The sequence below is a fragment of the Gossypium raimondii genome, chromosome 5 (assembly GCF_025698545.1).
Source record: "Gossypium raimondii isolate GPD5lz chromosome 5, ASM2569854v1, whole genome shotgun sequence".
In the NCBI taxonomy this organism is placed as follows: Eukaryota; Viridiplantae; Streptophyta; class Magnoliopsida; order Malvales; family Malvaceae; genus Gossypium; species Gossypium raimondii.
Window position 1 is genome coordinate 4,968,791 of NC_068569.1, and position 26,205 is coordinate 4,994,995.

Below are 26,205 nucleotides of genomic sequence, written 5' to 3' on the forward strand. Positions count from 1 at the left end.
GAATGGTTGGCTTGGTTCACTATTCTATTTGCGGTCGCCCTTGCAAACACGTGGAGGTGTAAGATTCTCCCAAGAGAAACACGTGGTGTCGTATGATGAGGATGTAGGGTTGAGACTTGAGATTGTTATCGTAGCTGTTACTATTGAGTTTGAATGGCGCAGAAAACGAGGTTAGACTAAGCGAGATAGGATGGGGTTGGTGAGGCAATTAAAAAAATTGGTACTTTACATTTTGAGGGAGAAAATTTTAACTGACAGTAAAGATAGTTCATATATTATAAAACCAACATAAAAAATATTTTAATTCTAAAAAATACTATTAAACTTATTAGATAATTCTATTCTATATTCTAATAATTATATCAAATTAATATAATTTAATTTATTCTGTAGTGTTCAGTTTATTTTAAATTAAACATATTCTTTTTGTTCTATTAATATTCAAATAATTTTTTTATATAATAAGATGTAATTTTATAATTAAATTTAATATTAATTTTATTTGACGGCCCGAACAATGTGGGCTGCTCTCTCGCTGATTAATTTTAACAGACTGGGCCAACTTTCAACTCCTATAAGTTGATGGTTCGAGCTTTGCCCAAGGTCCGTCTAATAATCCAAATACACTAAAACCCATTCCTTTTATTATTATTAGGGTAAACTATCAAAATAGTCACTTTTGTTTACCTCATATTACAATTTAGTCACTTATGTTTGAAATGTTACGTTTTAGTCACTTACGTTAACGTGTTGTAACATTTTAATTATTGAGCCATTAATTGCCATTAACGGTGTAACGGTAAGCTGATGTGGCACATTAAATCATCATTTCAAACAAAAATTTTAGGTTAAAGAACATAAAAGAAAAAAATAAATTGCTCAAAACGAAAAAAATATGGGGACCAATGGTATAATTTAACCTAAAATTTTTATTTGAAATGATGATTTAACGTGCCATGTCAGTTTACCGTTACACCGTTAACGGCAATTAATGGCTTAGTGACTAAAATGTTACAACATGTTAACGTAAGTGACTAAAACATAACATTTCAAACATAAGTGACTAAAATGTAACCTGAGATAAATAGAAGTGACTATTTTAATAGTTTATTATTATTATTATTCAAACTCTTATTCTTTATTCTATACTTAAAATCTCTCAATTATATCGCGATTAAATAAGAGAATATAAATTCAAAATTAAAAATAATATTACTGAGAGAAGTATCATAAATCGAATATGAAAATGTAAAAAGTTATGAATCAACTGGATATTTAATTATGAAATAATTAAAATATTTTTTTCTATTTTTAATATGTTACGTGGTATACACATATTTTCTAATTGGATTCAAATATTTTTAAATAGTTTTATATTAGATCTGAACAGGCATTTGATGTCTAGATGGTAGATAGGTTGATGAAAAGACCTAAAGGATTGATATTTTATGGATTTAATTAGAACTTTTTGAAGTTAAAGGACCAATTTAAGATTTCAACGATAGTTTCAGGACTTTTGGGTGGAATTAACCCCTACATATTTTATACCAAAGAAAAAGGAAAGGTTAAAGAATTATGTTCATTTCCAGAAATTCGTGAATCATGTGCAGTGAGGTGAGGCCTGGGAAGAGAACAAGAAAAGTCTAGGCACGCCGTTGAACCACCTTAACGGCAAACGCTAAATAAGATATTATTATTATTATTATTATTATTATTATTATTATTATTATTATTATTTACAACAAAGAAAAAGAAAAACTTTTTGTTGGCTTTATGAATTTCCAAAGCAATTCATGAGTGCGGAAGGGAAAGAGAAAAGAGAAAAAAAGTCTAGGCAGGCCGTTGAATCAAACTTAACGGCTTGGATTGGATTCCGACATTCCTCATCCAACGGCTGTACCCTTCCCTGAGACTCCACGCTAATGGTCAAAAATCTTGGGCCTCAACTAGAAACAGCAAGAGTTTGAACGCAACGAGTGGTCGTCTTTGAAAATTAGGAGGATGACGTGGTCAATCTCCGTCGGTTTGGATTCGATTATTAATTAATTAATTAATTAAAGATTGAAATTGAAGATGATGCCCGCTGCTGCGGAAAGGGAAAGCAGGAGGAGATTCTGATGCCAAATCCTCCACCGACATAATTACTATCGTATCGTTTATATTTACGGGAATTTTGTTGGTGATGCTTGCTTGGTTTCTCTTCTTAAGTATTATTGTTAGCGTTGTTGTGTACGCTGTCTGGGTTTCCCCATCCAGAACTTTCCTGTTTTTGAATTCCATTTCAGTAAGCTTATTTTCATCATCATCATCATCATCATCATCATCATCATCATATATATATACAAGCGTGCGATCACGCACACATGTATGTATTCGCCTGTGCATATTGTTGCAAATTGTTTATCTCTCTTCAATTCATTGAAATTTCAATCCGAGCGTGTTCCTTTGTTCACCCTTTGATGTGTCTTGCCAATAAATGATACTAGTAAATAATTTATTTAGGGAGTTCCAATTGTTAGTTGTTGTCTGCTTTGTTGACTGGGACTCAAGAGTATTGCATCTTAAAGATTAATTTTGTTTTTAATTATTGATCTCTTCTAATAAGCTTTTTTTTTTCTTTTACGTAATTAAATTCCTAATAATTCATTCTGCCAGAAAGAGCACAGAATATACAGATATAGATACGAGTATTATTGAATGAGCAAAAGGTGTGGGTTTTGTTAGTTAATTTGAGCTTCAATAGAGGGTTTAGATGCATCCTGGTGAAACAGCGTATGAGTCGAGGATAAAAGGAACTAAATAGTCAATTTTACATTGTTGTACCTATTGATGTTGATAAAATGGCAATCAATTTAATTCATATTCTATATTTCATAAACTTAACTCTTAGCTGTTTCCAACTCTTGCTGATCTTCCCAACCATGAGTGCTCATGCTGGTGTTCATTCATCCAATTGTGTACTGTAATACAATCTGATCATTCTTTTTTTTCCCCAGAAATCTGTGAAGAACATTATGGGGTGGGGAAACATTTATAGAAGACGTATGAAAGTATTCACAGCTGCTTTGATAATTTACTTGGATTATAAGGTAAAATTTCTTGGTTCTCACTTCTATTCTGAGTTGATGCTTGGACAGTCAAATTCACCTGCATTCTACGTTTTCTGAAGGCTGTACAGCAAAGAGGGAAGTGGACTAGCAAATCAAAAAGAACTGCTTTATGGGAAAAGGCTCACGAGCGCAATGCTAAGCGTGTTCTCAGTTTGATAATAAAGTTGGAAGGTTTATGGGTGAAACTTGGGCAGTACTTATCCACACGTGCTGATGTGCTTCCTGAAGCGTATATATCCCTTCTCAAGCAACTACAAGATTCTCTTCCTCCTCGTCCCTTAAAAGAGGTAATAACTCTATATTTTGATGCTCAGAGATCAATTTATTACCTTGTATTATCATTCTGACTATGAACAAGAAAATGGGATTTAGTGGTTTAGAAGTTCTCCTCGATTGCCTACCTGCTCAATTGATCTGGTTTTAGGTTGTTATGATCCTATGATCCCACTTTGTAGTTTATGCATTTAAGTATTACAAAATACAAAGTATCATATGGTGATGATTGATGACCAAGTAATACCATGGTTTGCCAACCCTAGATATGGAAACTGCCATGCTTATTGGATATTAGTCACCATGTGCAGTGTGAGGACTAGACGTTATTGTTAGGTTGTTTGCAGTGTACATATATGCCACCATGAATGGATATAACTTGGTTACCTAGTGTTTTTGCTTATACAAAATTAACTTATATTTGGAAAATTATTAGCTTGGGAAAAATTAAGTCTTACATATATGGCTTTGAGGAATCATCACAGTGTGCTCAAACTAGTTGGATTTTGCTGCGTTCATCCATTTTCCATTTTATTTGAGTAAAGGCCATGTTTGTAAATTATTTAAAGAAATTATGCAACTGCTAGTAGACTTTTATTTCAGAAATTTAATTTACATGCAATCAAGAGTATTTTTAATTCATAAAAAACAATAAACCTTTGTGGTTCAGAGAAGGATAAGAAGGAATGAAGACTGACATGGTTTACTGCCGACCACTATATTAGCAGTGAGAGAAATTTTGATATAATTCTAAGGTTAGACCTAGAATTTCTTAAAAAGCTAATACAAGCGGTAGCTTAGTGCATTAGATGATCTCCAATGGCTTTAGTAAAGGAGCTGTAAGAAATCCTACTAAGATGTCGATAAAATTGGAGGGGAGTAACATGAAGAATAATGCAGTTGAAACCTATTTATGTGTAACTTTCAATTGATTCTACACATATCTATTGCTCAATGGAAAGTTCATATATGATTGTTTTTGTTAGTCTTCCCATCAGTCCTTCTTTATGCACTTATTGATTTAATGCTTATTTATAATTTTTTTTATTTGCACAGGTTTGTCGGACTATACAGAAAGAGTTTGGCAAGAGCATGGATGATCTCTTTGCTGAATTTGTGGAAAAACCTTTGGCGACAGCATCAGTAAGGAGGACCATAGTTGTTTTCTTTGTTCTCCTGAGGGAAATTAAACTAGTTTCCTTGAAAATCTTATTGACAAATGAGGACATCTTTTATTCTATGCAGATTGCGCAAGTCCATCGAGCAACTTTACTCAATGGGCAAGAGGTGGTGGTTAAAGTTCAGCATGATGGCATCAAAGCAATTATATTGGAGGTTTGCATGCTTTGGCATTTTAGATGATGGAGTGAAAGTAAGAGTTGCTGTCATTATATGGTTGTTGGACATGCTTTTATCTTGCAGGACTTAAAGAATGCAAAGTCAATTGTGAACTGGATAGCTTGGGCAGAACCACAATATGACTTTAATCCAATGATAGATGAATGGTGCAAAGAAGCCCCTAAAGAGCTTGATTTTGATCATGAAGCTGGTATGCACCATTTAACATGATTTATTATGCATCTATTTTTTTTTGTTTGTTTGGGAAAAGGATTGGTTTTCTTTTCTGTTTAGATGATACGTTTTGTAAATTCACTGAAAGGAAAAAGTTAAGTTACAGTTGTGAAACTGGCGAAGCTTTCAAGTAGAAAATTGATATTACTGGAAAGGAAGTTCTTTGTCAAATTTTGTATATTTCCTCATCTACTTTGATTTCCAGTGATCAATAGATTAATGGTGCTTGTTAGTAGCTGATGATGCATTAGTGGTAATGCTGGTAGTAATGGTGATGGCAGCTTTAATATTGTGTTCAGTGACAGTAGGGAACAGTGATGTTTGGCTTTAAAAATGCCTTTGGGAATTGCTCAGTAGGTGGTGTTGGTGCATGAACTGGTAATGAAATTATGGTATAATGCTGGTCATGGTTGAAAAGCAGTGACAAATGAATTTTTTTTTGTCATGACCATAACAGTAATGATAATAGTGGTAACTGTTATGTGGTGACATCGGTTTCATGGTGAAGTCTCAATGGCTGCTGGTGGCTGGTTGGTATTGTGGAGATCTAAAAGTATTCTTTGACCATGAGGTGGTCAGGTATCCAACCAATTGGGATCATGGGAATGGAGTACCTCATTAAGTTTTATGCGAATACCAGATTTTGGGCCTTAAAATACCAAGGTCAAAAAAGAGAAATATGGACAAGTCTGGCTTCTAAATTGTCTTTCCCAAAATTCCTTCTTCTGTCAAGTCATGCAAATATATTGTCAGATTTGCATTTGTCTTTGTAGAGAATACTCGAACTGTGGCTGCAAATCTTGGCTGCAAAAAGTCACCTGGTGAGAGCTACTCTTCCAACCGCGTGAATGTTTTGATTCCAGAAGTTATTCAGGTATATTCCAAGCTAACCTTTGAATATTATTAGTGTTCTTCTATATTCCAGAATGCTTGAGATCCGAGAGTATATAATCTGTTAGGATTTTGAGCATCTGAGCATCCAAAAATATTGTTTGTCTGATATCATGCTTAATCATGTAAATTAAAGAGAGGTAGGGCTGGAATATGAAAGATCTAGAAGTGGAAACAATTTTGGTTTTTGTGACCATTGGTACTAACATGGAAGAGCAATACATATTGAAAATTCCTTTGAAGTAATGACTCCTTAAATTGTTACCTTTTTGAGAGTCAAAGAAGCACCTAGATAATTTGAAAACTGGAAAAGCAAACCTTAGCTTACAACTAGAAGTTCTGGATTAACTTCACATAAAACAAAAATGATCTGATGTCAAATAAAGATCAGTGTTTTTATAAAACAAAATCTCGAGGCTTTCAGATTAGTGTTTTTATGATTTCTTTTAAGACCAAAAAAATGTTATCAGCACCCTTGCTTATCTTTGACAAAGCACTTATCTCCTTACCAAGACGTCTAGCTGATCTAGGTTTTACCCTGATATTTGGCTCTTTCTGGAATGTGGTAGTGAAGTAAATCGTGCGCATAAAAATTCTTGCTTTTGCTTGGTGAAATCTCCGTGTGAGGAAGAGTTTTCCTCCTTTTGATTGTACCTTTGATCTGATTAGCATACAAAGATTATTCCTTTATTTGTGGGTTTACATTGTCTTTTAAGTTCATAAAGCTCACTCTGTTTCCTTTTGGCTTTAATGACAGTCAACCAAAAGTGTCCTCATCTTAGAGTACATGGATGGAATTCGTCTGAATGACACTGCATCTTTGGAAGCTTTTGGTATTGACAAACAAAATATAGTTGAAGAAATAACTCGTGCATATGCCCACCAAATATATGTTGATGGATTTTTTAATGGTGATCCCCATCCTGGTATTGCTTTCTGTCTTGCCAACTATGTTGATGGATTTTAATAGCTAGTCTCATCCTGGTTCTATGATCTGTTATTTGTAATATATTTATCTATCATATGTCTATGTATCTATATATCTTTTCATCCATGTATCTTCCGCGGTTTAATTTCTCTGTTAAAATTATTCACCAGGTTTATTCTGTTCCTCATGATATTACTTCCTCGCGAATTTTTTCCCTTTCAAAATATTTCTTGTTAACTTATTTGCAGGAAATTTCCTTGTAAGCAAAGAAGCTCCTCATCGTCCAATTTTACTTGATTTTGGTCTTACAAAAAAACTATCAAGCTCTATGAAGCATGCACTAGCAAAGATGTTTTTGGCTTCTGCCGAGGTTTGTATCTGTCTGTTATGTGTATATATTTTGTAATTTTCCCAAATCGTTAGGGAGATAACAGATGACTCAAATTTTTTGCCTGAGCAGTAATTTTACGAATATTTTATGTTCCATTGCTTTACCATTAAACATTCATCTAATTTATGTTATACCACTATTCATTTAAACTGCATCTTATCCTTGTTTCTTTTCTTTGGACTTTAAATGTGAGGATTATGTTCTCTTCTTATTTCATATCTAAACCATTTATTTATGGTCTTGATGACACTATACCTTAAAATATAATTTAGTTCTCCAAATTCTCCATCTTTGCGAGGTGAATATTTAGGTGAGATGTGGTTCACCTTTCAGTATTCCTCTATTATTCTAGTTTCAATCATACAAACATTTTTTTTTCCCAGAGAATTTGAAATGACTGCAATTGATTATGAAATAATACATTTGCAGGGTGACCATGTGGCTCTTTTGTCTGCCTTCTCAGAAATGGGCCTCAGGCTGCGCCTAGATATGCCTGAGCAGGTTATGGAGATAACAAGTGTATTCTTCCGTAGTTCTACACCAGCAACTGAAGCTCAGGTAAGGATACACTACTTGCCTCTCAATTTTCTGTCAACTTCTCTGAGTCCATCTGATGATATTTCTTTTTATATGAAGCAAAACTTGAAATCTTTGGCCGAACAAAGAGAAAAAAACATGAAGGCCATACAGGAAAAGTTGCAACTCAACCAAAAAGAAGTTAAACGCTTCAACCCAGTAAGTATGGTTTATTTTTTAAGTATTTTTTTGGACTATTTTAATACGTCATTAACTAAGTATGATTTATATCTAGGTTGATGCATTTCCGGGTGATATTGTAATCTTTGGACGGGTTTTAAATCTTCTGAGAGGTCTATAATAGAAATTCCTATCTTCACCTTGTTGTGTTAAATGATTGCACCCTTCGCTAATTCATCGTTTATGTTACTTAAATTCAGGGCTCTCATCCACTATGAATGTCCGCATTGTATATATGGATATCATGAAACCATTTGCTGAAGCTGTTCTAGGGTGAGTCCATCTTAAAATTTACAAGGTCAAGTTTATGAAACAAATTCTCATCTTTGATTGTGTGTAATTACATTGTCAGAAACATTAATAAAACACCAGCAGCAAATGCACAGTGGATCTACAACACACCGGTACATTCTGATGTGGAGGCCAAGCTGAGGCGGCTCTTAGTTGAGTTGGGAAATAATGATAAAATACTAGGGATTCAGGTCTGCACCTCCTTTTTTTTTAATCAAGCTTGATGACTGGCCTTTATTATTATATGCCTTTATTCCGCTAATGCATCCAAAGACTCTCCCTCTTCTTTTCCACTCTTCTTCCTTATCTAGTGATTTATTCAACCCAGTTATTTGTGCCTTGAAATTGCTTCAATAGTTGAGACTGTTTTAAACAAGCATTTGAAACCCCATAGTATTTCTATTTCATGCAGTGCAGTAGGATTGCATAAACCTTTATAAGTGTCTTTGAGAGCACATTAGCATGCTTTGTATGGTCTCAAAATATGTTGATATATCTAATGTATAGATTTAACCCTACTGCCGTCCATGTTTTCCTGGAAAAGCATTTGGGATTGAGTTGTTTTTTAATGCATTTATTCTTTATTTGCAAAGATGAATGTGAGAGTGGATTTGTATATGGTTTGGAATACACTGTAAATGTAATAATGAAATACGTACACTTGAATCTGTTTATATTTTTGAAAGGATACAATAAGATGAATTTTAAGTTCACAAGTCCCTATAGATCTTGCCAAATCACCACTAAATAGGAATTTAATAAATCCATGAATTTGAAATAATCATATTTACATGTGCTTTATCACACAATTTATATTAAATTTGAAATCTTCATTCCTACCTATTTACCAAATGCAACCTTAGAATCTATTAGAATTCCTTCTTGGATGAACATTTTAGATTTAATAAGAGAAAGAAAAAAGGGAAATTTGTGTAATATGCTTTGCAATAGCGGACATCATACTTATTGTTGTTCCATTATAGAATTAAGAGCGCTTTTGGTATTTTAACTGCTAATTTACAATCATAAAGCATAGGCTGTAGTTGAAAAACAGCTGATTCTGATAATATTTTCAATTTTTATCTTAAGGTATGTGCATACAAAGATGGGGAGGTTATTATTGACACTGCTGCTGGAGTACTTGGAAGATATGATCCTCGCCCAGTTCAGCCTGATACACTTTTTTCTGTCTTTTCTGCGACAAAGGGTATAACTGCAGGAATGTTACACTGGCTGGTAGACAATGGGTAAAGTTTAATGTTAAAAATGTCTTTGGATGCATTATCCTGCAAAATCCAGAAATTAGCATGTCTGCAAAATATGTCGTATGTGAAGGAATAAGTGGTTCAAAATTTTGCAAATAACATGCAACTTTTTTCATAGAAGAAACTTAGAAAAAGTCAAAAGTTATGCAAATTTTTTGGTCTCTAACAAATGGTAACTTGTCTTGCAGAAAACTCAAACTTGATGAAAATGTTGCAAATATTTGGCCAGAATTTAGGGGAAATGGAAAGGAGCACATAAAGGTTACAATCATGTGCTTAAAAAACCTATTAAGTTTGGATAACCACTGTTTAGAATTCATAATAATTCTTTGAGTGTTTCCCTTTCAGGTCCATCATATACTTAACCATACATCTGGTTTGCACAATGCATTGGCTGACCTTAGAGGAGAAAATGCTTTCCTAATGACCGAGTGGGATGCTTGTTTGAAACTGATTGAAGCATCACAACCTGAGACTGAACCTGGGAAGCAGCAGTTGTATCATTATCTATCTTTTGGCTGGCTATGTGGCGGAATAGTTGAGGTATTTTCTCATGCTCACTCATTGGATTATATCACTATACCTCAGTGTTTTTAAGATGCAAATGGAAAAGAAAAACAGGGTGCTAATGTTAAAGTTTGAGACAGAAGCAGTATTTTCCTTCCCTTTCCCATATACTTATTGAGCCTTAGGATTTTATATCATGCTACATTCCTGATATCTATGTTTGTTTTAATTCCGTTATGGTATCTATTTTGAATGATGAAAAGGTTTAAATGTTCCAATATTGTTTGGGATGAGTGGAGCTATGTTGCTCCTGGGAATGATGAAAAGGTTTAAATGTTTCAATATTGTTGGGGATGAGAAGAACTACGTTGCTCTGACTCTGCATTTTTCTTAAAGAGTATTCTTGCCTGGCTCATATATGGATATGTCTCTAGGAATATCTCTCCAAGGACCCCCAAAATTGGTGAAATATTGAAGAAAAAAGTGAACATATCCATGTTCGATATTCACGCTTGATTCTGAGTAATAAAGAGGTTGGAGGACTATTGGAGTTGGTAGTCGTGAGGGTTCACTATTGACACATAAGCTTTCAATAGTATTGTTTGAATTCAAATGAAGCTATCCAGATATCCTTCTCTTGCAGGGAAGGCCAAACATGTTAATAATCTTTTTTTTTTACTTAGCTTAGTGATGTTAAATGCTTTTGGAAAGTTGATATGTTTTCTCTGAACTCTCTTGCGTTAGGATGTTTGTTTCTTTTTATCTCTTTTTCTCTCTTAGTGGTTAAATAATGTCTTTTCCAATTGTACTGATAGTGGCTTTACCAATAATAAGGAAATAAAATGTTGGCTTTTATTGTAATATTTTGAGTGATAACACGTCATGCTTCCTACATGGTTAGTTGTCGTTATCATCCTCAGATTCTTCTAACATTTTGACTGATTCGAAATTGTAGGAAATTTGTCTAGCAAATTAACGCATATAACCTGTTTTAATTTATTTGCTTGGGTGATACAGCATGCTTCTGGGAAGAAATTCCAGGAAATTCTTGAGGAGGCTTTAATTCGTCCTCTCAAAATTGAAGGCGAGCTATATGTTGGAATCCCTCCTGGTAATTCAAACTCCTGTCTTTATGTTCTTGATTCATTATGTAGAAATGGCTTCATATACATTACTTTCTCTCAAAATAATATTTGACACCTTCTCTCCAGGTGTGGAAGCTCGACTTGCTAATCTGACACTAGATACAGATGATCTGAAGAAGTTCTCAGAAATGCGGAATCGAGCTGAGATGCCGTCGACTTTCCAACTAAACAACATTAGTGAATTTGCAGAATACTTGCCTGCTTTCTTTAATATGCTTAACGTCCGTCGTGCTATCGTACCTGCTGCTAATGGACATTGCTCAGCTCGTGCACTTGCACGCTACTATGCAGCCTTAGCTGATTGCGGTGTGGTGCCGCCACCACATTCCTCTGCTTCAAATCCACCGCTTGGCAGCCATCCGCATATCCCCAAATTTCCTTCGAAAAAGACTGATGAAAAGCAAAAGGGTAAGGTGGATGGTGGTTTGAAGAATGAAAGAAGTGATGGTAGGCAAAACGTTTACATCAGGATCGAGGAGGACGATGACAACGATGAAGAGAAGTGTAGCAAAAGTAGCAGGGATACAAGTAAGGGGGCAGGTCCTGAAAACAAGAAGGGCAAAATATTTTCAAACCCTAGGGTTCATGAGGCATTCATGGGAGTGGGTGAATATGAGAATATGTGTTTGAGAGATGGGGTATTTGGACTGGGATTTAGGAGGTTAAAATCCAAAGATGGGGACGGGTCATATAGTGGGTTCGGGCACTCGGGAATGGGGGGATCCACAGGTTTTTGTGATGTAAAGAACCGTTTTGCCATGGCAGTGACACTGAACAAATTGTCATTTGGAGGGGTGACTGCAAAGATTGTAGAGCTAATATGTTCAGAGCTGAATCTGCCATTGCCGGAGGGGTTATCAGGCTCTGGTGATATCAACAGACCACTGATTAATTAATTTTAATTCCGCCACCAGCATTGCGTTTTCTTACTAGTGTTCCATCCACACGCGTTTACTTGTAGTATACGGATTGGATTTTTTATTTTATTTTTATAAATAAAAGAGGAAGTGGATGGACGATAGTATGTAATACTTTGTATTATTTCTTACATGAAAATTTTTCACATTATATATTATTTAGTTGTCTGCTTTCTAGAATCTCAATCTCTCAGTTAATTAATTGTGACTTATATATGATTTGATTACATTTACCTTCCAAACCATAAGCCGAAGGTAAAACCGTAAAGTTGGTGGAGTTGGATTTGTGAAAATTTTGAATTTGGTACGATGATTATAAGTATTATAACATTTCGTTTTTGAGTAGAAGAGCCGTTTTCAAGTAGTACTCAATTGATTACGTATTAATCAATATTTGATTAAATGGTTTGAGGTTACCAACAAAAATGATGTCTAAGTCACTTCGTTTCTTTTTGTCTAACTCTTTTTTTTTTCTTTGTGAGTTTCGGAAATATCCTCATTCATAGATCTAAAACCCATATCTATGAATTAAAAGGTTTGAATCATCAACTTTGCAATTAGTTGTTAGAATCAATAGGTTTTCAAATCATTCATTTGAAAAAATTGAAATCGTTCTTATTGGATGATCATAATGCTTCTCAAAAATCGAAATTCTTGATCAATGGAGGAACAATATCACCATTTTTGATCAATAAGATACCAAAGTGGATGATTGACTCATTCCATACTAGAAATAATCGCATGAAATCTTTTGATAACATGGATTCCTATTTCTCAATGATATCCCACGATCAAGACAATTGGCTGAATCTCATGAAACCATTTCATAAAAATTCATTGATATCTTTTTATAAAGCAAATCGACTTCGATTCTTGAATAATCCACAACACTTCTGCTTCTATTGTAACAAAAATTTCCCTTTTTATGTGGAAAAGACCTGTATCAATAATTATAATTTTACGTATAGACAATTCCTCAATATCTTGTTCATTTAGAACAAAATATTTTCTTTGTGCACTGGTAAAAATAACATTCTTGAATTTGGTACTATGATTATCAAGTATTATAATATTCTAGTCAAGTTTAGGGTTTATAGTATTTGATTTAACAAGTTCGTAAATCTAATCGATTTTTTCATTTATATTATGTTTGTTATATTTGAATATGAATTATTATTATTATTAAGTCGAATCGAAATGAATTTGATGAAGATCATAAGTGGAAGGAGCTAATCCTACGGTAGCCTAACCTCTTTGAGGCGAGATGGGGGAGCATTGCACATGCAGTTGCAATCTCCCACCTCAGATACAGTTACGGCAAACTGGTTTCTTCTGTTGGAGAGCGAGCGAGGCCTTCGTAAGAAAGGCTCCAATTAGGTGCTCTGTGACCATTGAGTTCATCTTTCGTTTCTGCTACTTTTACAATCAAACGAAATGCAATTTAGTGTAGTGTAGCGTGAAAATTCAAAGAAATGAACCCAAGATTATGAGTTTATTTATTAATCATCATTCATGAATCGTGATCTTATTACAGTAAAGTTTGTCTGCAATTCATTCAGGCAAGGCAAATACCAAAACATACTACTAATAACCAAACGACGATCGAGCATTCTAATTATTTACATAGATTTTGATAATAAAAAGAAAACAAAAGAAGGAACCATGATTGATTCCTCACTTTTCAGCAGCATCTTGCTGATAGAAGGATTCGTAAGTGGCCACTCTTGGCTTTGATCCAGGCAGCTCTTGTTCTTCCATAAATCCCATCGTCATCTTTATGAAACTTTCCTTGTGCACTTGTTTCCATTCCTTTTCAACACATGCGAATATACAATCACAAACACAGCATAAAACTTCACTGAGTTTTCTGTTTTTAAGTGATTGCTACACCAGAGTGTCACTTTTATTCTATTTTTTTTCTAAAAACTTCACTGAATTCCAGTTCATTAACACAGCAGAATGGAAGGAATTAGGAAGCAAGAATTGTGGACCCTTTTGTTTGGTTTGTTAGCCAGAAGTGAAAGAAATTGAATCATTTGAAACCTCAAAATCACGTTCCACTCAAATAGTTAGTAGCAAAGAAGAAAAATGAAAAATACCTCAAAATCCCAATCGCCGTACAAGTTGGGATCACTAGCGTTGCTCCACACATAAGCGTGGGCTTGTAATTTGTCAGAACTTTCCTGCATTATGCAATAACAGACTATTATTACTAATTTGGTTGAAGAATGGTGTGTTTGAGTTGGCTATGCATAATGATGAAATTGTTATTTTGTGGGTTAAAACATATATAGACTTGATCACCTTGAAGAACGAAGAATCAATTTCCCAATACAAGACAAGCCAAAAGGAAGGTGGACAACACAGAAATTAGAAGAGGAGATGAATTGGGTCAGACTAGGTTATAGTATTATACGAAAACTAAATGAAAAAGGATTACCAGCAAAGAGACCTCAACGCGAGTCCTTTGGTACTCAACGTCCTCAAATTCATCCAAAATATGCAATTCAGGATCCGTTATTCCCATTAACACCCTGCCACTAACATGACGGTTTCGGACTGGGAGAATTGCCGGATAAACCCGTCCTTTAATGCTAAATCTATGGCTGCACAAAGTGTGAATTGAAATTAAAATTCAAAAGAAAAGGTAGGAGCGGTAGATCAATTGAATTGACGATGGATGAAGCAGATACATACAAGCCGTTGAGAAGAGCAGCGGAGGAAGTGGGGACTCGATTCAACAGGACACGGACCACATCATCTGCTAATAGGCTTCCATATACGAATACGTTGTGCGCTGCCACTACTGCTTCCCCCATTTTCACCTTTCTCTTCCGATTGATCCGGATTCCTATAGATTATATTATCTTTCTTTATTTATTTATTAGTACCACAATCCTCCCTCAACCTCAACCTGAGGATTTGCCAATTGGCAAATTGCCTGCCAGCACCAATCTTCTATAACTCTGAAACCCAAACCCATTCCCAACAGCCCAACAATATTTTTCACCTTCAACATCAACACCAAGGATTAGCCCAAATGCAATTGCAATTATGCACTCATCCCATTATTTGTTCAATTTCAAACACCTTTTTTGATATTTTACTGTTAGATAAAAATATTAAACTCAATTTTTGTTTTTTACAACAAAAAAAGAAATCCAGCTTCACAAACAACCTAGGTATTGGCATTGAGCGTATCAATTTTTTTTTCTTTTAAGTCGATGATATCCTTCTTTTGACTTTTGTCTAGTCGATGAGGACATCCATTGTGTTACCTACCCACGTGCTTAACCCTCTATCAGTGGATACAAAGGAGAACACAAAATGTGTTGAAACGTTTCAATACGAAATTTTACATGACGCATGAGAAATCTGAAACTTGGTCAACCATCAATATATATATTTTTTATATGGTCCATAAATTTAGATAATAATTCTTGATGTATATAAATTAAAGTAAAAAAAGAGAGTAATTATTAATTAATTCACACAAAATATATTTAAATATGAATTTCCTATAGATTTTATCTATATATAAAAATATAATATTAATGGTACTTGTATTCAAACAAAATATTATAAGACGAATCATCTGGGATTTGTTAGATCAATTTCAAGCGATTTCTTGGATCTACCCAAAAATTTCCACATAAAAATAATCAAAAATTTCCCCTTGGCCTTTGATTTGATTAAATATTCATGGGTTCAGGACTAGAAGAATTCAGTAAATCCAGCAACGAGTTCTGAGGCTCCAATTCCTCATGCCATAGCTGCAGTTTGTCACCGGGATAGAAGTTCCTCGTGACTCCTTCAGAGTTGATCTGCAACACAACACAACACAAAAAAACAAAGATCAGATCTATACAAAGTATTCACACTTTACATGCAAAACCCATTCATTTAAAAGTGTAACATATCTTACAATCACAGTGCGAACGACACCACCGCTAGCACCATCACGAGCAATGGCAAGGGAAACCGCCTTAACCACTAATTGCTACAATGAATTTCCATACAACAATTCATAGTGAAGTTAATGGTCAACCAATCAATAAGTACTTTTACAAAAAATAAAATAAAATTTAGAAGTACCTTTAAAAAGTAATTCTATCCATAAAGCTGAAGAATTACAAGAAAACATTTATCAAACTTGACTAAAACAAAGCGTACCTCAGCTTCATCCTTTGTCATTCCTTCCTTCCATGCTTGATCAAAAAATCCATATAGGTAACTGGAGCCAGATCCTGTGCAATCCACACATTCAAATCATAACAATTTTTTTCCACAAAAAGTACTGCACCACTGCCAGTGGCCCCCATAATTTCCTTAAGCAAACTCCCAATATTTTAGGTTGTCAACAGTAAAAACTAGGTGATGTACAACTTTGACAGTAAAAACTAGGTGATGTAGAACTTTGAGAAACTGATAATTAGACGGAAAAAAATGAGGGCAATCAATGAGCAATATGCAGATAATCAGTCCAAACAAGACAATACAGCTGTTGAACCATGCATAATCGCATGTATGTAAAATAAAGCAAAGCAACATAAAACCAGATGATGTAAACAGTAGAGGTGTTCAAACTTTGGTTAAAACCGAATTAACTGACTGAACTTATCTAATTCGGTTAATTGGTCGGTTAACCGATCTAGTTCAGTCAAAGGTCGGTTAAAAGTTTTTTGGAATTTTGGTTAACGGTTAATTCAGTTCGAAATCAGGTAATTAACCAGATTAACCGAACTTAATAAATAATATTATATATTATATGTATTAGGCTATTACTAGTTCGGTTAATTTGGTTAATTCGGTTAATCCGGTCAAATGAATATTATAAATTTATTTTTTTGATATGTTTTATACTTGTTTTAACAAAAAAAAAACATATAAATTTCAGTTAACCGACTAAATTAACCAAAAATATTTCGGTTCGGTTAATTTTTTTTTTTTAAATTTTGGTTCGGGTAACGGTTAAAGAATTAAAAAATTCGGTTAATTCAGTTAATACTAGTTCGGTTCGGTTAACCGTTTGAACACCCCTAGTAAACAGGCATCAAACTTAGCTCCTGAAATTGGGAGGAAAGGAGGCTTAAAGCTAAAAGATGAAGAGAATATCATACCTCCAATAGCAAAAGGCTGCTCAATCAGAGTTCCACCAAGAGGAATTGCGTATATTTTACCACCTTCATACTTATCCCACCCGCCAACAATAAGGCCAGTCTCAAGCATGTTCTACTCAAAAAATAACAAAACTGTGTCAATCAAATAGACATCAATTATAGGAAAAAGATTAAAAAATCCTCATTTGCTCCTAAAAATATGAAATTCTGCCAATAATTGCAGCAAAACTAAAGCCTAATTTCAATGAGTCTATGCACTGGTTGAAGTGTATCTACTTTCCAAAATAAATGGTTGCAACCAGAAAAGACTTCCCATGAAGAAAGAAAATAATTATGATTTCCTCAATAACTGAAGGGTTGAAAATTCAAGCATCAATCAGTGTTTTCAAGGCACATGTAAAGGTGCATCACCGGATAGAGTTAATGCCTCAAGACCCTCTAGTCGAGGCCCCATTGATGAGGTGAAGGCATTTTGAGCTCAACGAAGCTTCCGTGACCAAGTGAAAGAAGACATGCCTGAGTAAAAATACTTTTGGATTTCTGCTTTGTTCTTTTTAAAAAAAAACACATCTAAGATTCATAAATAAATAAAATGTACTATATAGCCTATCCAAAGATTTTTCCTAAAAAAGTGGAGCCATAGAACCGAAATTTTATTTGTGTTAAAAATTTCAAAAAAGGAAGCTGAAAGCTCAAATGTATTATATTTTAAGAGAACTGAAACCAGTTTCCGTCTTCTACAGTATTTTATAGACAAAATTCAATCTCGGCAGTTGTACTTGAAAAAAAAAAAAAAACAATTGTTACTAAGCTTTTTACTCTCTTCTTCTTCCAAGGCCTGGATTTTCTTTTCTTTTCTCTTTTCTATCCTTTTCTACTTTCTTCTTCTGTTTGGGCTGTGAAGCTGTTACCTGTTTTTCATACATATATTTCATATTTTTATTTATACATGTGCTCTATAAATTGCTCAGGTGAAAGCTTTTTCTGTGTCATGAACATCTAAGCGATAAAGGCTCCTAATTCCTAGAATGCTTGTGCCTTGACCGTACATAAAATCTGTATGATAGGCAGGGGACGTATGAATAGGCACTAAATCTACCATGCAAACATTGAAAAAAAGAGTAATAGTAGGATTGGAAAAGGTAGAAGAATAAAAAAAGAGTCGAGAGTAATTTTTATACGCAATAAGCTCAAACCTTGTTATTGTAGGATAGTAGCCTGATAAGATTTGCAGCGACTTTGGAAGTTGCAGATTGGCCAAGCTGAATCCTGTTCATGCAAGGGAAAAAAGCTGTTAAACAAACAGTCATGGTAGAAGTTTGAAAAAAGCAATCTCATGAATAGTACTAATAAGAAATCCGAATAATAATAATCCAAGAATCAGTGATGACTTAAATATAACAAAAATAGAAGAAAGCAATTTCTAGATAAAGAATGCAAAGCTAATTAGCATGTAGGAACATACAAACCGCAAGCAACTGGAAGGCAAAACAGCAAAATTAATCAAAATTAAAAAGAAAAGAAAAGGCAAAAGCCAATAATAAGAGAATGTATAAGAAAGAACTGACGTATGTTGGTGAAGGAAATAGCGGACATAATCGGAAACAATCTGAGAATCAGCAGCCTGCAACAGGACAATCTTTTTAATCATCGTATCTAAAATATACAAAATATATACATATATATTTTGCGGAGACCAGAAATCCTAAATAAAAGAGTAAGGTCAAATGAGTTGAAGCGAAAGAAAGAATTACGGATCCAGAGCGGCAAACGTAGACGTTATCAGTGAGCTGTGTAATTTTGTCAGATGCCCGGTTAGCAACATACATCCCTAATCAGTAAAATCAGAAGTACATTATTTAGAAATTCAAACCTGTAAGAATAAAGTAAAAGATATAGAGAAATAGAATACCAGTGCTGGTACGAGAATCGGCGCCGAGGACGACACCGCCGTTGTAGGTGACACCGATGATGGTTGTGCCCATGGAGTGGGGGGCGTTCAAGTTCATTTCCAGATCCATCTGGTTCTTGTTTGTCTTCGTCCGTTCCTTCCGTAAAACCCTAAATTCTAATCCAAACTCTGCTCTTCTTCAAATTGCGTTAAGACCTTTCTTCCGCAACACTGCAAGAGAAAGAGAAATTATTGAAATCAATATTTTGTTGTAGTTTTATACTACAGGGGTCAAATTCTCGTATTGGTGTACGTGTTATACCTAAGTTGCTGATTTTGTCAGTTTTAGTTTTCTATGATGTACTCGTTTTATATTTTATGCAGCAAATTATATCTAATTTAATGATTATTATTTAATTTATTTTAAATTTTAAAGTTTAAAATATATAAAATTAAAAATAATTAAATTGGAGATCATTGTACTAAGATTTAAATTATATTTTTTATTATTCAAAAATAAGTAAATTAGTCTGAGTATGTTAAATTAAATAGCAAAATGATTTTTCTATTAAAATGTCATCACTGTTAAAATTAGTGTAACAGTGGAATAAACTAACAGTTGAACATAACATGCCACATGTATTTTATACTAATAGAATGATCTATTTGTTTTTAATCTAATATACAATGGTTAATTTGCTCATTTTATAAGTAAATGGAACAAAATGTAATTCGACTCACGATATAAGAGTTTCTATGATACTTTTACCGTATAAATACATAACTTTACGTAACTACTGCATGATTTAATTTTGACCATACAAATTTAATTATTATCATATTAGTTCAAACTTGAAATTCAAAACTTTAAAAAGCATGGGAATAAAATGGATCGAATTAAAGATTAAACTACAACTTAAATATAATTTAAGGATTAATAGCAAAATTTGTACGTCACATTTATGATCTGAAACTTAAAGGTATTCAATATTGGCACAGGTCTCTGATCCAATTTGAGATACAAATTTTAATTTTTATCCAAATTGGTCTGTATTTATAAGTCATCAATTTAGATAAATGTATTTTTATTAATAGTATGTATTTGGGGGGTGGAGTTAGGTCGAAGAGGTTGAATTTGGGTTCAAAGATTGAGCCAAGGTCCTCAAGTTAATACTTAAATCAATAAATAGTTTATGCACTTTTATACCCGACTTTGAGATCAAGCTGGGACTATAGTGTATTTCAACTTAAAACCTCAAAATTTTCAAAATTCTTATAAAACAGATCTAAAATTTAAAAATTTGATCATTTTATTTAAAATAAATTTTATCGAATTTTTAAAAAATTATATATGCAGATACACACCACTTTTGATTAGTGCTATAGTCTATCAAGAAAATACTTTTACTAATGTCGATTTGATTTAAAATTGGAAAAATCGAAAATCAAAAATCGACTTAAATCAAAAATCGAAAATCAAGACAATTTATATAATGCAAGTTAAAAATTATAGCTAATTGAATTGAACTAAATTCTATTTTTATTTGATTTATAAATAATTTTAATTTTTATGATACAAAATAATTATTTTATATTCAAAATACTGAAAAATAACTTTAAACTAAATATATATAAATTATTGATTATTGTTATTTACTTGAAAAGTTATTGTTATTTTTAGAAATATTCATGAAAAGGATTTTGAAACTTTGTTAAATAATATTAAAAAACTATAAAAGTAAATTTTATTTTGCTAAAATTAGTCTAAAAATTCAAAGTAAAAATTTAATATGAAAAAATTGAGAGTTAAATTATGATGGAGAATTTAAAAAATCCGAATGAACTGGACCGATATCACTTCAGCCAAGGTGGAAAAAGCCTGATATTAGACTAAAAAACCTTATATTAGACTAAGTCTTGAAGTTTGAATCTTATGAATGGGGAAAATAAATGCTGCAAAGCTTTCTTTAGGAGTTCTACCAACTAGACCTCGGATTGGATCAAATCTAATGTAATTATAGGATATCAAGGTAAAGTAAAAAAAAGGATTTAAGTCTAGATCTAGCCCTTAAACTATCTTTTTTTCTCACATTAATACTTGATATCCGTTTCATCTCATTTTGGTACTTAAAATATTATTTTGCGTCCATTTTTGCCCCAACAATTTTTGGTGTCCAATAACAATGGACCAAATGTCGGTTCTTATTAGCAATTTTTTATTTTGAGGTAAATTAGGATGAAAATGATAGTTCATGTATCAAAGTGAGAAACAATTTTTAAGTACTAAAGTGAAAAAATTTGTGTAGAAACTATTGCTTATGTCAAAAATAAATTTGTAGTTAATCACTTACTTTTGTTACATATCTTCTTTCACTTAAGGAATAGCACCAAGTTCTACCGGTTAAGATTTAGCTTGCTTAACTAAGAATCATCACCTAGTGTGACTCTTGTCACTTGCTTATTGCATATTTAACATATTAAACTTTGTTAAAAGTGTATATCTACTTTAAAGTGTCATACTCTCTCAACAATTAAATTATTATCTCAAAATAATAGTTATACTCGATTTTAGCCTCAAGTTTTTACCTCCCTACGAGAGACCAAATAAGTTCATGGAGTTTCTAACGGTTAAGTCCACCAAAAAAAACCTCCATCAACCCTTTTGTGTTCTACTCAAAGAGAAACAAAAACTAAAATTGAGTATACCCACCTAAAAAAAATAATACCTTTTAACACAAATATTTTATCTCCTCCATGATTGACACGTGAATCCCAATTAAATAGTCGCTAGACAAATCCAATCGGCTCTAAGCTAAGAGACTACCCTTATCTCTGAAGTTCCATGGTCAAGCAATTTGTTGAAGGTTATAAATACGCTCTTCCCTTAACAAAAAGGGACAATACCGCAGATCCATGTCAAAACCATTCAATCACCACTTTTTCTTTTTTTTTTCTTTTTTTTTTACAGTTCTCCGCACGTATGAATCGTAGTTCTTTTCCTATTACCACCCATGGTATTGACATGTCTCATCATATTCGGTGAACCCTAACCCAAAAGAACAGAAAACCTGGTAGTTGTCAACGTTAATTTTTCATCTTATACGACGAGATGAACACTAATCTTGTTTTTGCTTTCCTAGTAATTGAAACAGCAAATTGTTACCCCCGTGAATGGGTTGGGTCGAGTTGGGCTCTTAAATTCGTTATTTCAACGAATAAGTATAAAAGGTAAATGCTCCTCTGAATGGACGTCTCTACTTTCTATAGTCTCAGCGTCTCCACTCTCAGGAGATAAATAATAATAAATAAAAATCATCCATTGGGGTTTGAGGATAGATAATAACATGAAGATAGTAGCAACTGCGAGCAACAATGGATGGAGATGGAGCTTTCTATTTCCACACTTGAGTAGCAGCAGCAGGTTCATGTTGAGATTTCTTCCATATTCTTCTACAAGTAAAGTTAAGTATTTTAATTTAACTACTAATTCCTACCTGAATTTGATCTCTCCATATATGCAGTCTCAGGAAAGCCACTCTTCCACTCCCCATCAAACTCAGGCTACACCCTTTTAAAGCCAACAATAATATCGTGGCTTCCTCTAATGCAAAGCAAGCAAATTTGTTTGCTTCAAGGACCCAAAGGGTTAAGCTTCCGGTTTATGATGACACTTTCAAAGACAAGGGCGATGGCGGCCAACCTTATCATATCAGTCAATTTTTAAGCCACCCATCTGGGATCCAAGCTATACTAAACACTAGAGCCTTAGAAAATTTTGAGCTTCTTGACACCAATGCGTACAGGTCAGTTGCCTTCCCTGCTTTATCTCATAGTGTTACTGGTCACTGCTAGTATTCTTACTGCTTAACTATTATGCCCTATGCTGCAGGCAACACATAGCATATCACTAATCAAATTTCTTTTTTAAGAAACCTTTTTTCGGCTATGCCTCATATTACTGCTCAGCCCTTGGGAAAAGAGAAGCGTGTAATAAACTCCATTCTTGTTGTATTTAGTTTAGTCTATGCCCTTTTTTGCTTTGGCTATCAAGGAACTGTTTTTTTTTTTAATTGACTTATTCCAAGTTTCTCATTCATTCTAAACCTCTAACCTCAGGGCTTAATTTGATGCCTTTTATCTTCATCTTCTTTATCTCTTGATTATATATATTTTCTTCGATGCTGTTCAGGTGCACACTTCCAAAACTTGCGCTCTTCAACTTTGAAGCAAGTCCTGTACTTGACTTGCGAGTGATCCCCACAAAAGAAGACTGCATTGTTGAGTTATTTTCTTGCAAGGTGAGCTTTGATCCTACATTTTAGATACTGTAAGGTAAAAGTAAGGTGGGGGTAAAATGTTTGCTTACAGTGAGGAGGAAAAATGAAAAGAAAAGGAAATAAATGCAAAGAACTCATTTAGCATTTTCAGAACCTGTCAGCAGAGGTTATATTTTGCAAGTACACTGCTAAGTTCTACTGAAAATTTGATGTCATCCAAAAAATGCATCATCCAGTGATTCCTCTTAGCGTTGAAGCCTCTACAGCAAAAGTGAAGAATGCTCAAAATTTGAACAGATTAATCTATGAAAATTACACTGTATGGAAAGACATCAGTGCTCTGTCATGCTGATTTCTAGTTGGTCACAACTCAGAAGCATACACATTAATAAGTAACATCAATATCAAAATGCCAATTTTTGCTATTGTGCTTATTAGATGAGAATGACAATGTCTATTTTCACTTAATCCTGAAAATGAAAGATTTGTCAAGTATTAAAAAGAAAATGGTTACTGTTATTCATACTCTGTTTGATGACTGTTGAAAATTGCGTGTACACTTGTTGCTGAAATGGTATGCAGTTCAAGGGTTCAGAAGTTGTGGAACGCCAAAATGACCATTTTTCAGGTACTTATTATGGCATTTGTATACCTCTGAGCTAATATAGGTTTGGTTTTATTTAGAGTGACAGATGTTGTTTAGATGGACTAAAATTCTTGTCACATAGTGCTAAACCTATTGTTTGAAAACCAATCATTTTAAACTTAAAATGTATGCCCTTTTGGATTTTAAAGACTCTGGCTAAACTTTTCATTTGGTCCCTAGCTGCTATCCTCTTATCACCCAATTGGATACAAACTATAGCTACAAGTTTTGTGTTTTGATAGGCAAGATTTTGAAGGTCGTCCCTGACTTGCTATCTGCTTGGTTATGGGTTCAAACCCTTGAAACAGCCTCTATGAACAGGGGAAGGCAGCATACATTAGACCTGCCCCTGTTTATAGCCAAGATCCTTGTGCACTGGGTACGACCTGTTTTTTGTGTGTGCTTGGATAGATTTCATTCGGTTGTATCCTTGATAACAGAATTAAGATGGACGGCCTATGAAGATTTTTCTTTTCAGAATATTTAAGAATGCATGTTGTGCTATATAAAGCGAGTATTTGGTACCATGTTGTAACTATTAGTTTTGCTTTGAATTTTGCAGCTACTATGATAAATCATATTACTTGGGACACAAATATGTCTGAACCATTTTTAGAGGTTGATGTGAAGTTGAATCTATGTCTTGAGGTTGTTATCTTATTGGCTTTAAAGATCATGATAGTTACCTGGATATTTAACTTCAATTCTGCCCCGTGACAACATTGTTCTTTTGGGTTGTCCAGAATATCCATCTGTATATGTTTTTGCCTTCCAAAATAATATGAAATTGTTAAGTTTTGCAGTTCCTTTTAGGTTTATTGAATTTCAAAATTTTCAGGCTCCTGGTGCGTTACCTTAATTTGGGAGCCCCTTTGACTAGACAGTTCTGGGTCATGTGATTCGATTTATATTTTACTTCTGTAGAATCTTGATTCTAGTCATATTTTTTAGAATGTCAGCATGATAATATGATTGTATTTCTGTTCTAGTATGTTAACGTGTTTAATTATCTCATCTTTCTAGCTGTTTAAGCAATGATTTTTTATTTTACTTTGACAACATTATGGATGAGGTTGACTTTTGTAAACAGATTTACACGCGACCTTTTATTTTACTGCCAACTTCAGCCGTTGAGGGTCCGGGAAATATGTAAGTATATCTTGTTTAATTGCAGCATACAGATGCTAGGGTTATGTTTATGTATCCTATCCTATCCTCTTGCACATTTATCTTTTGGGGCTTGCAAGATTTAAGGAGCCTCTCTAACTATACTATTATTTCATTACTTTAGTATATTCATTTAGTATATATTGAAGGATAATTTGTATGGTTGATTAAATCGCATTACATAGTGTCTGACACCAACTTAATCCTCTACCTCAAGTACTGTTAATAGTACGGGAGGGGGGATTTTCATTTTCACTCGCTAATTTTTCCATGCATATATTATAAAATGGATTTGTTATTAATACAGAATGATACAAGCTCTACTGGATAGACTTGTTCCTTTGCTTCTTCAGCAGCTAGTGCAAGATTACAGCAACTGGGTTCAACTCCAAAAGCAGCTGATAAATTAGCTTCTTTGTTCATATCAGCTGGTAAGCCTTTCTCCCGTTAACTGTTTTATTTTCCCTAATTTGTGTTTATTTGTCTCAGTTAAGTCCATGATGATGAACCATATTCTTTTTAATCTGAATCAATGGCAACCAGTTTTAATCTGAGAAAAAAGTAGGGGGAGGGGACTAGCATATTTAGACAAACTGGCTGGGGCTGGCTATTTAACAAATTAACGATCATATTCGCCAAATGTAGCTGTATTTTGTACTGTCAGATTAAAGTGATGTAATGAAGGATGTTAACCTCTGCTGCTAGTAATAGTATTCGTTTTAATTACCTTAAATAATGATTTTATTTTCTTGGATGTTCTAACCTTGCCTTTGTGTTTAATTACTGATAACAGGCAAACTAGCAAAGGCAAAGCCGAGTAAGGGATAGAACATAGTTAGACCCAGCAAGAAGCTTTCCATATGGGCTTGGGGTGACTCTAAAATTAAAAATAAATAAGATGCTCACATTTGTTGTATTAAAATGATAATTTCTGTATACTAACTCAACCTAATCTTATGTCGCTGTATTGGTTATTCATTGTCAATATTTTAACTACCTGTTTGTATGCATTGTTAGGATTGTAATTGAAATGCCCTTTTGCTCAAGTTTGACTCCGT

At 33.7% G+C, this 26,205-nt stretch overlaps 4 protein-coding genes across 8 annotated transcripts; 2 read left to right on the forward strand and 2 right to left on the reverse strand.

The window, feature by feature from the left end:
• The first annotated feature begins 1,738 nt into the window (after positions 1–1,738).
• LOC105767429 (hypothetical protein) lies at positions 1,739–12,226 on the forward strand. Its single transcript, XM_012586950.2, has 19 exons — positions 1,739–2,284; positions 2,997–3,089; positions 3,170–3,397; positions 4,440–4,526; positions 4,629–4,718; positions 4,806–4,932; positions 5,729–5,829; positions 6,604–6,772; positions 7,023–7,144; positions 7,595–7,723; positions 7,802–7,900; positions 7,977–8,034; positions 8,122–8,194; positions 8,274–8,403; positions 9,302–9,459; positions 9,666–9,738; positions 9,826–10,020; positions 11,002–11,095; positions 11,196–12,226. Exons 1-19 carry the CDS (start codon positions 2,183–2,185, stop codon positions 12,023–12,025), a joined length of 2,958 nt encoding a protein of 985 aa, XP_012442404.1. The 5' UTR covers positions 1,739–2,182; the 3' UTR covers positions 12,026–12,226.
• Positions 12,227–13,509: 1,283 nt separating this feature from the next.
• LOC105767435 (AIG2-like protein D) lies at positions 13,510–14,964 on the reverse strand. Its single transcript, XM_012586963.2, has 4 exons — positions 14,744–14,964; positions 14,487–14,652; positions 14,146–14,229; positions 13,510–13,855 (listed from the first exon to the last, which is right to left on the reverse strand). The coding sequence occupies exons 1-4, from the start codon at positions 14,863–14,865 to the stop codon at positions 13,721–13,723; spliced, it is 507 nt and encodes a 168-aa protein (XP_012442417.1). The 5' UTR covers positions 14,866–14,964; the 3' UTR covers positions 13,510–13,720.
• A 582-nt stretch (positions 14,965–15,546) lies between these two features.
• On the reverse strand, positions 15,547–19,325 carry LOC105770642 (proteasome subunit beta type-6). Its single transcript, XM_012591925.2, has 8 exons — positions 19,079–19,325; positions 18,921–18,997; positions 18,735–18,790; positions 18,363–18,435; positions 17,167–17,278; positions 16,220–16,293; positions 15,972–16,046; positions 15,547–15,870 (listed from the first exon to the last, which is right to left on the reverse strand). The coding sequence occupies exons 1-8, from the start codon at positions 19,185–19,187 to the stop codon at positions 15,739–15,741; spliced, it is 708 nt and encodes a 235-aa protein (XP_012447379.1). The 5' UTR covers positions 19,188–19,325; the 3' UTR covers positions 15,547–15,738.
• A 2,585-nt stretch (positions 19,326–21,910) lies between these two features.
• LOC105767906 (uncharacterized) lies at positions 21,911–26,193 on the forward strand. 5 transcript variants are annotated; one of them, XM_012587477.2, is made up of 8 exons: positions 21,919–22,484; positions 22,579–22,860; positions 23,247–23,355; positions 23,917–23,962; positions 24,223–24,359; positions 25,071–25,129; positions 25,455–25,578; positions 25,941–26,193. In XM_012587477.2, exons 1-7 carry the CDS (start codon positions 22,402–22,404, stop codon positions 25,555–25,557), a joined length of 819 nt encoding a protein of 272 aa, XP_012442931.1. In that variant the 5' UTR covers positions 21,919–22,401; the 3' UTR covers positions 25,558–25,578; positions 25,941–26,193. The 5 variants fall into 5 exon arrangements, 3 of the variants coding, with proteins under 3 accessions (XP_012442931.1, XP_012442932.1, XP_012442934.1); XM_012587478.2 differs by having other exon boundaries at positions 21,941–22,478; XM_012587480.2 differs by lacking the exon at positions 24,223–24,359 and adding an exon at positions 24,543–24,628 and having other exon boundaries at positions 21,942–22,484.
• The last annotated feature ends 12 nt before the right edge of the window (positions 26,194–26,205 follow it).

Bases quoted from the DNA above. Each gene is read 5' to 3' on its own strand.
- LOC105767429 (XM_012586950.2), top strand. From the start codon at position 2,183: ATGCTTGCTTGGTTTCTCTTCTTAAGTATTATTGTTAGCGTTGTTGTG. The intron at 2,285-2,996 runs GTAAGCTTATTT...TTTTTTCCCCAG, and splicing joins TGTTTTTGAATTCCATTTCA to AAATCTGTGAAGAACATTAT. The intron at 11,096-11,195 runs GTAATTCAAACT...CCTTCTCTCCAG, and splicing joins ATATGTTGGAATCCCTCCTG to GTGTGGAAGCTCGACTTGCT.
- LOC105767435 (XM_012586963.2), bottom strand. From the start codon at position 14,865: ATGGGGGAAGCAGTAGTGGCAGCGCACAACGTATTCGTATATGGAAGC. The intron at 14,653-14,743 runs GTATGTATCTGC...CACTTTGTGCAG, and splicing joins GCTGCTCTTCTCAACGGCTT to CCATAGATTTAGCATTAAAG. The intron at 13,856-14,145 runs GTATTTTTCATT...TGTGTTGAAAAG, and splicing joins ACGGCGATTGGGATTTTGAG to GAATGGAAACAAGTGCACAA.
- LOC105770642 (XM_012591925.2), bottom strand. From the start codon at position 19,187: ATGGATCTGGAAATGAACTTGAACGCCCCCCACTCCATGGGCACAACC. The intron at 18,791-18,920 runs GTAATTCTTTCT...GTCCTGTTGCAG, and splicing joins ACGTTTGCCGCTCTGGATCC to GCTGCTGATTCTCAGATTGT. The intron at 18,436-18,734 runs GTCAGTTCTTTC...TTGCATGAACAG, and splicing joins TATTTCCTTCACCAACATAC to GATTCAGCTTGGCCAATCTG.
- LOC105767906 (XM_012587477.2), top strand. From the start codon at position 22,402: ATGAAGATAGTAGCAACTGCGAGCAACAATGGATGGAGATGGAGCTTT. The intron at 22,485-22,578 runs GTTGAGATTTCT...CCATATATGCAG, and splicing joins AGTAGCAGCAGCAGGTTCAT to TCTCAGGAAAGCCACTCTTC. The intron at 22,861-23,246 runs GTCAGTTGCCTT...GATGCTGTTCAG, and splicing joins CTTGACACCAATGCGTACAG to GTGCACACTTCCAAAACTTG.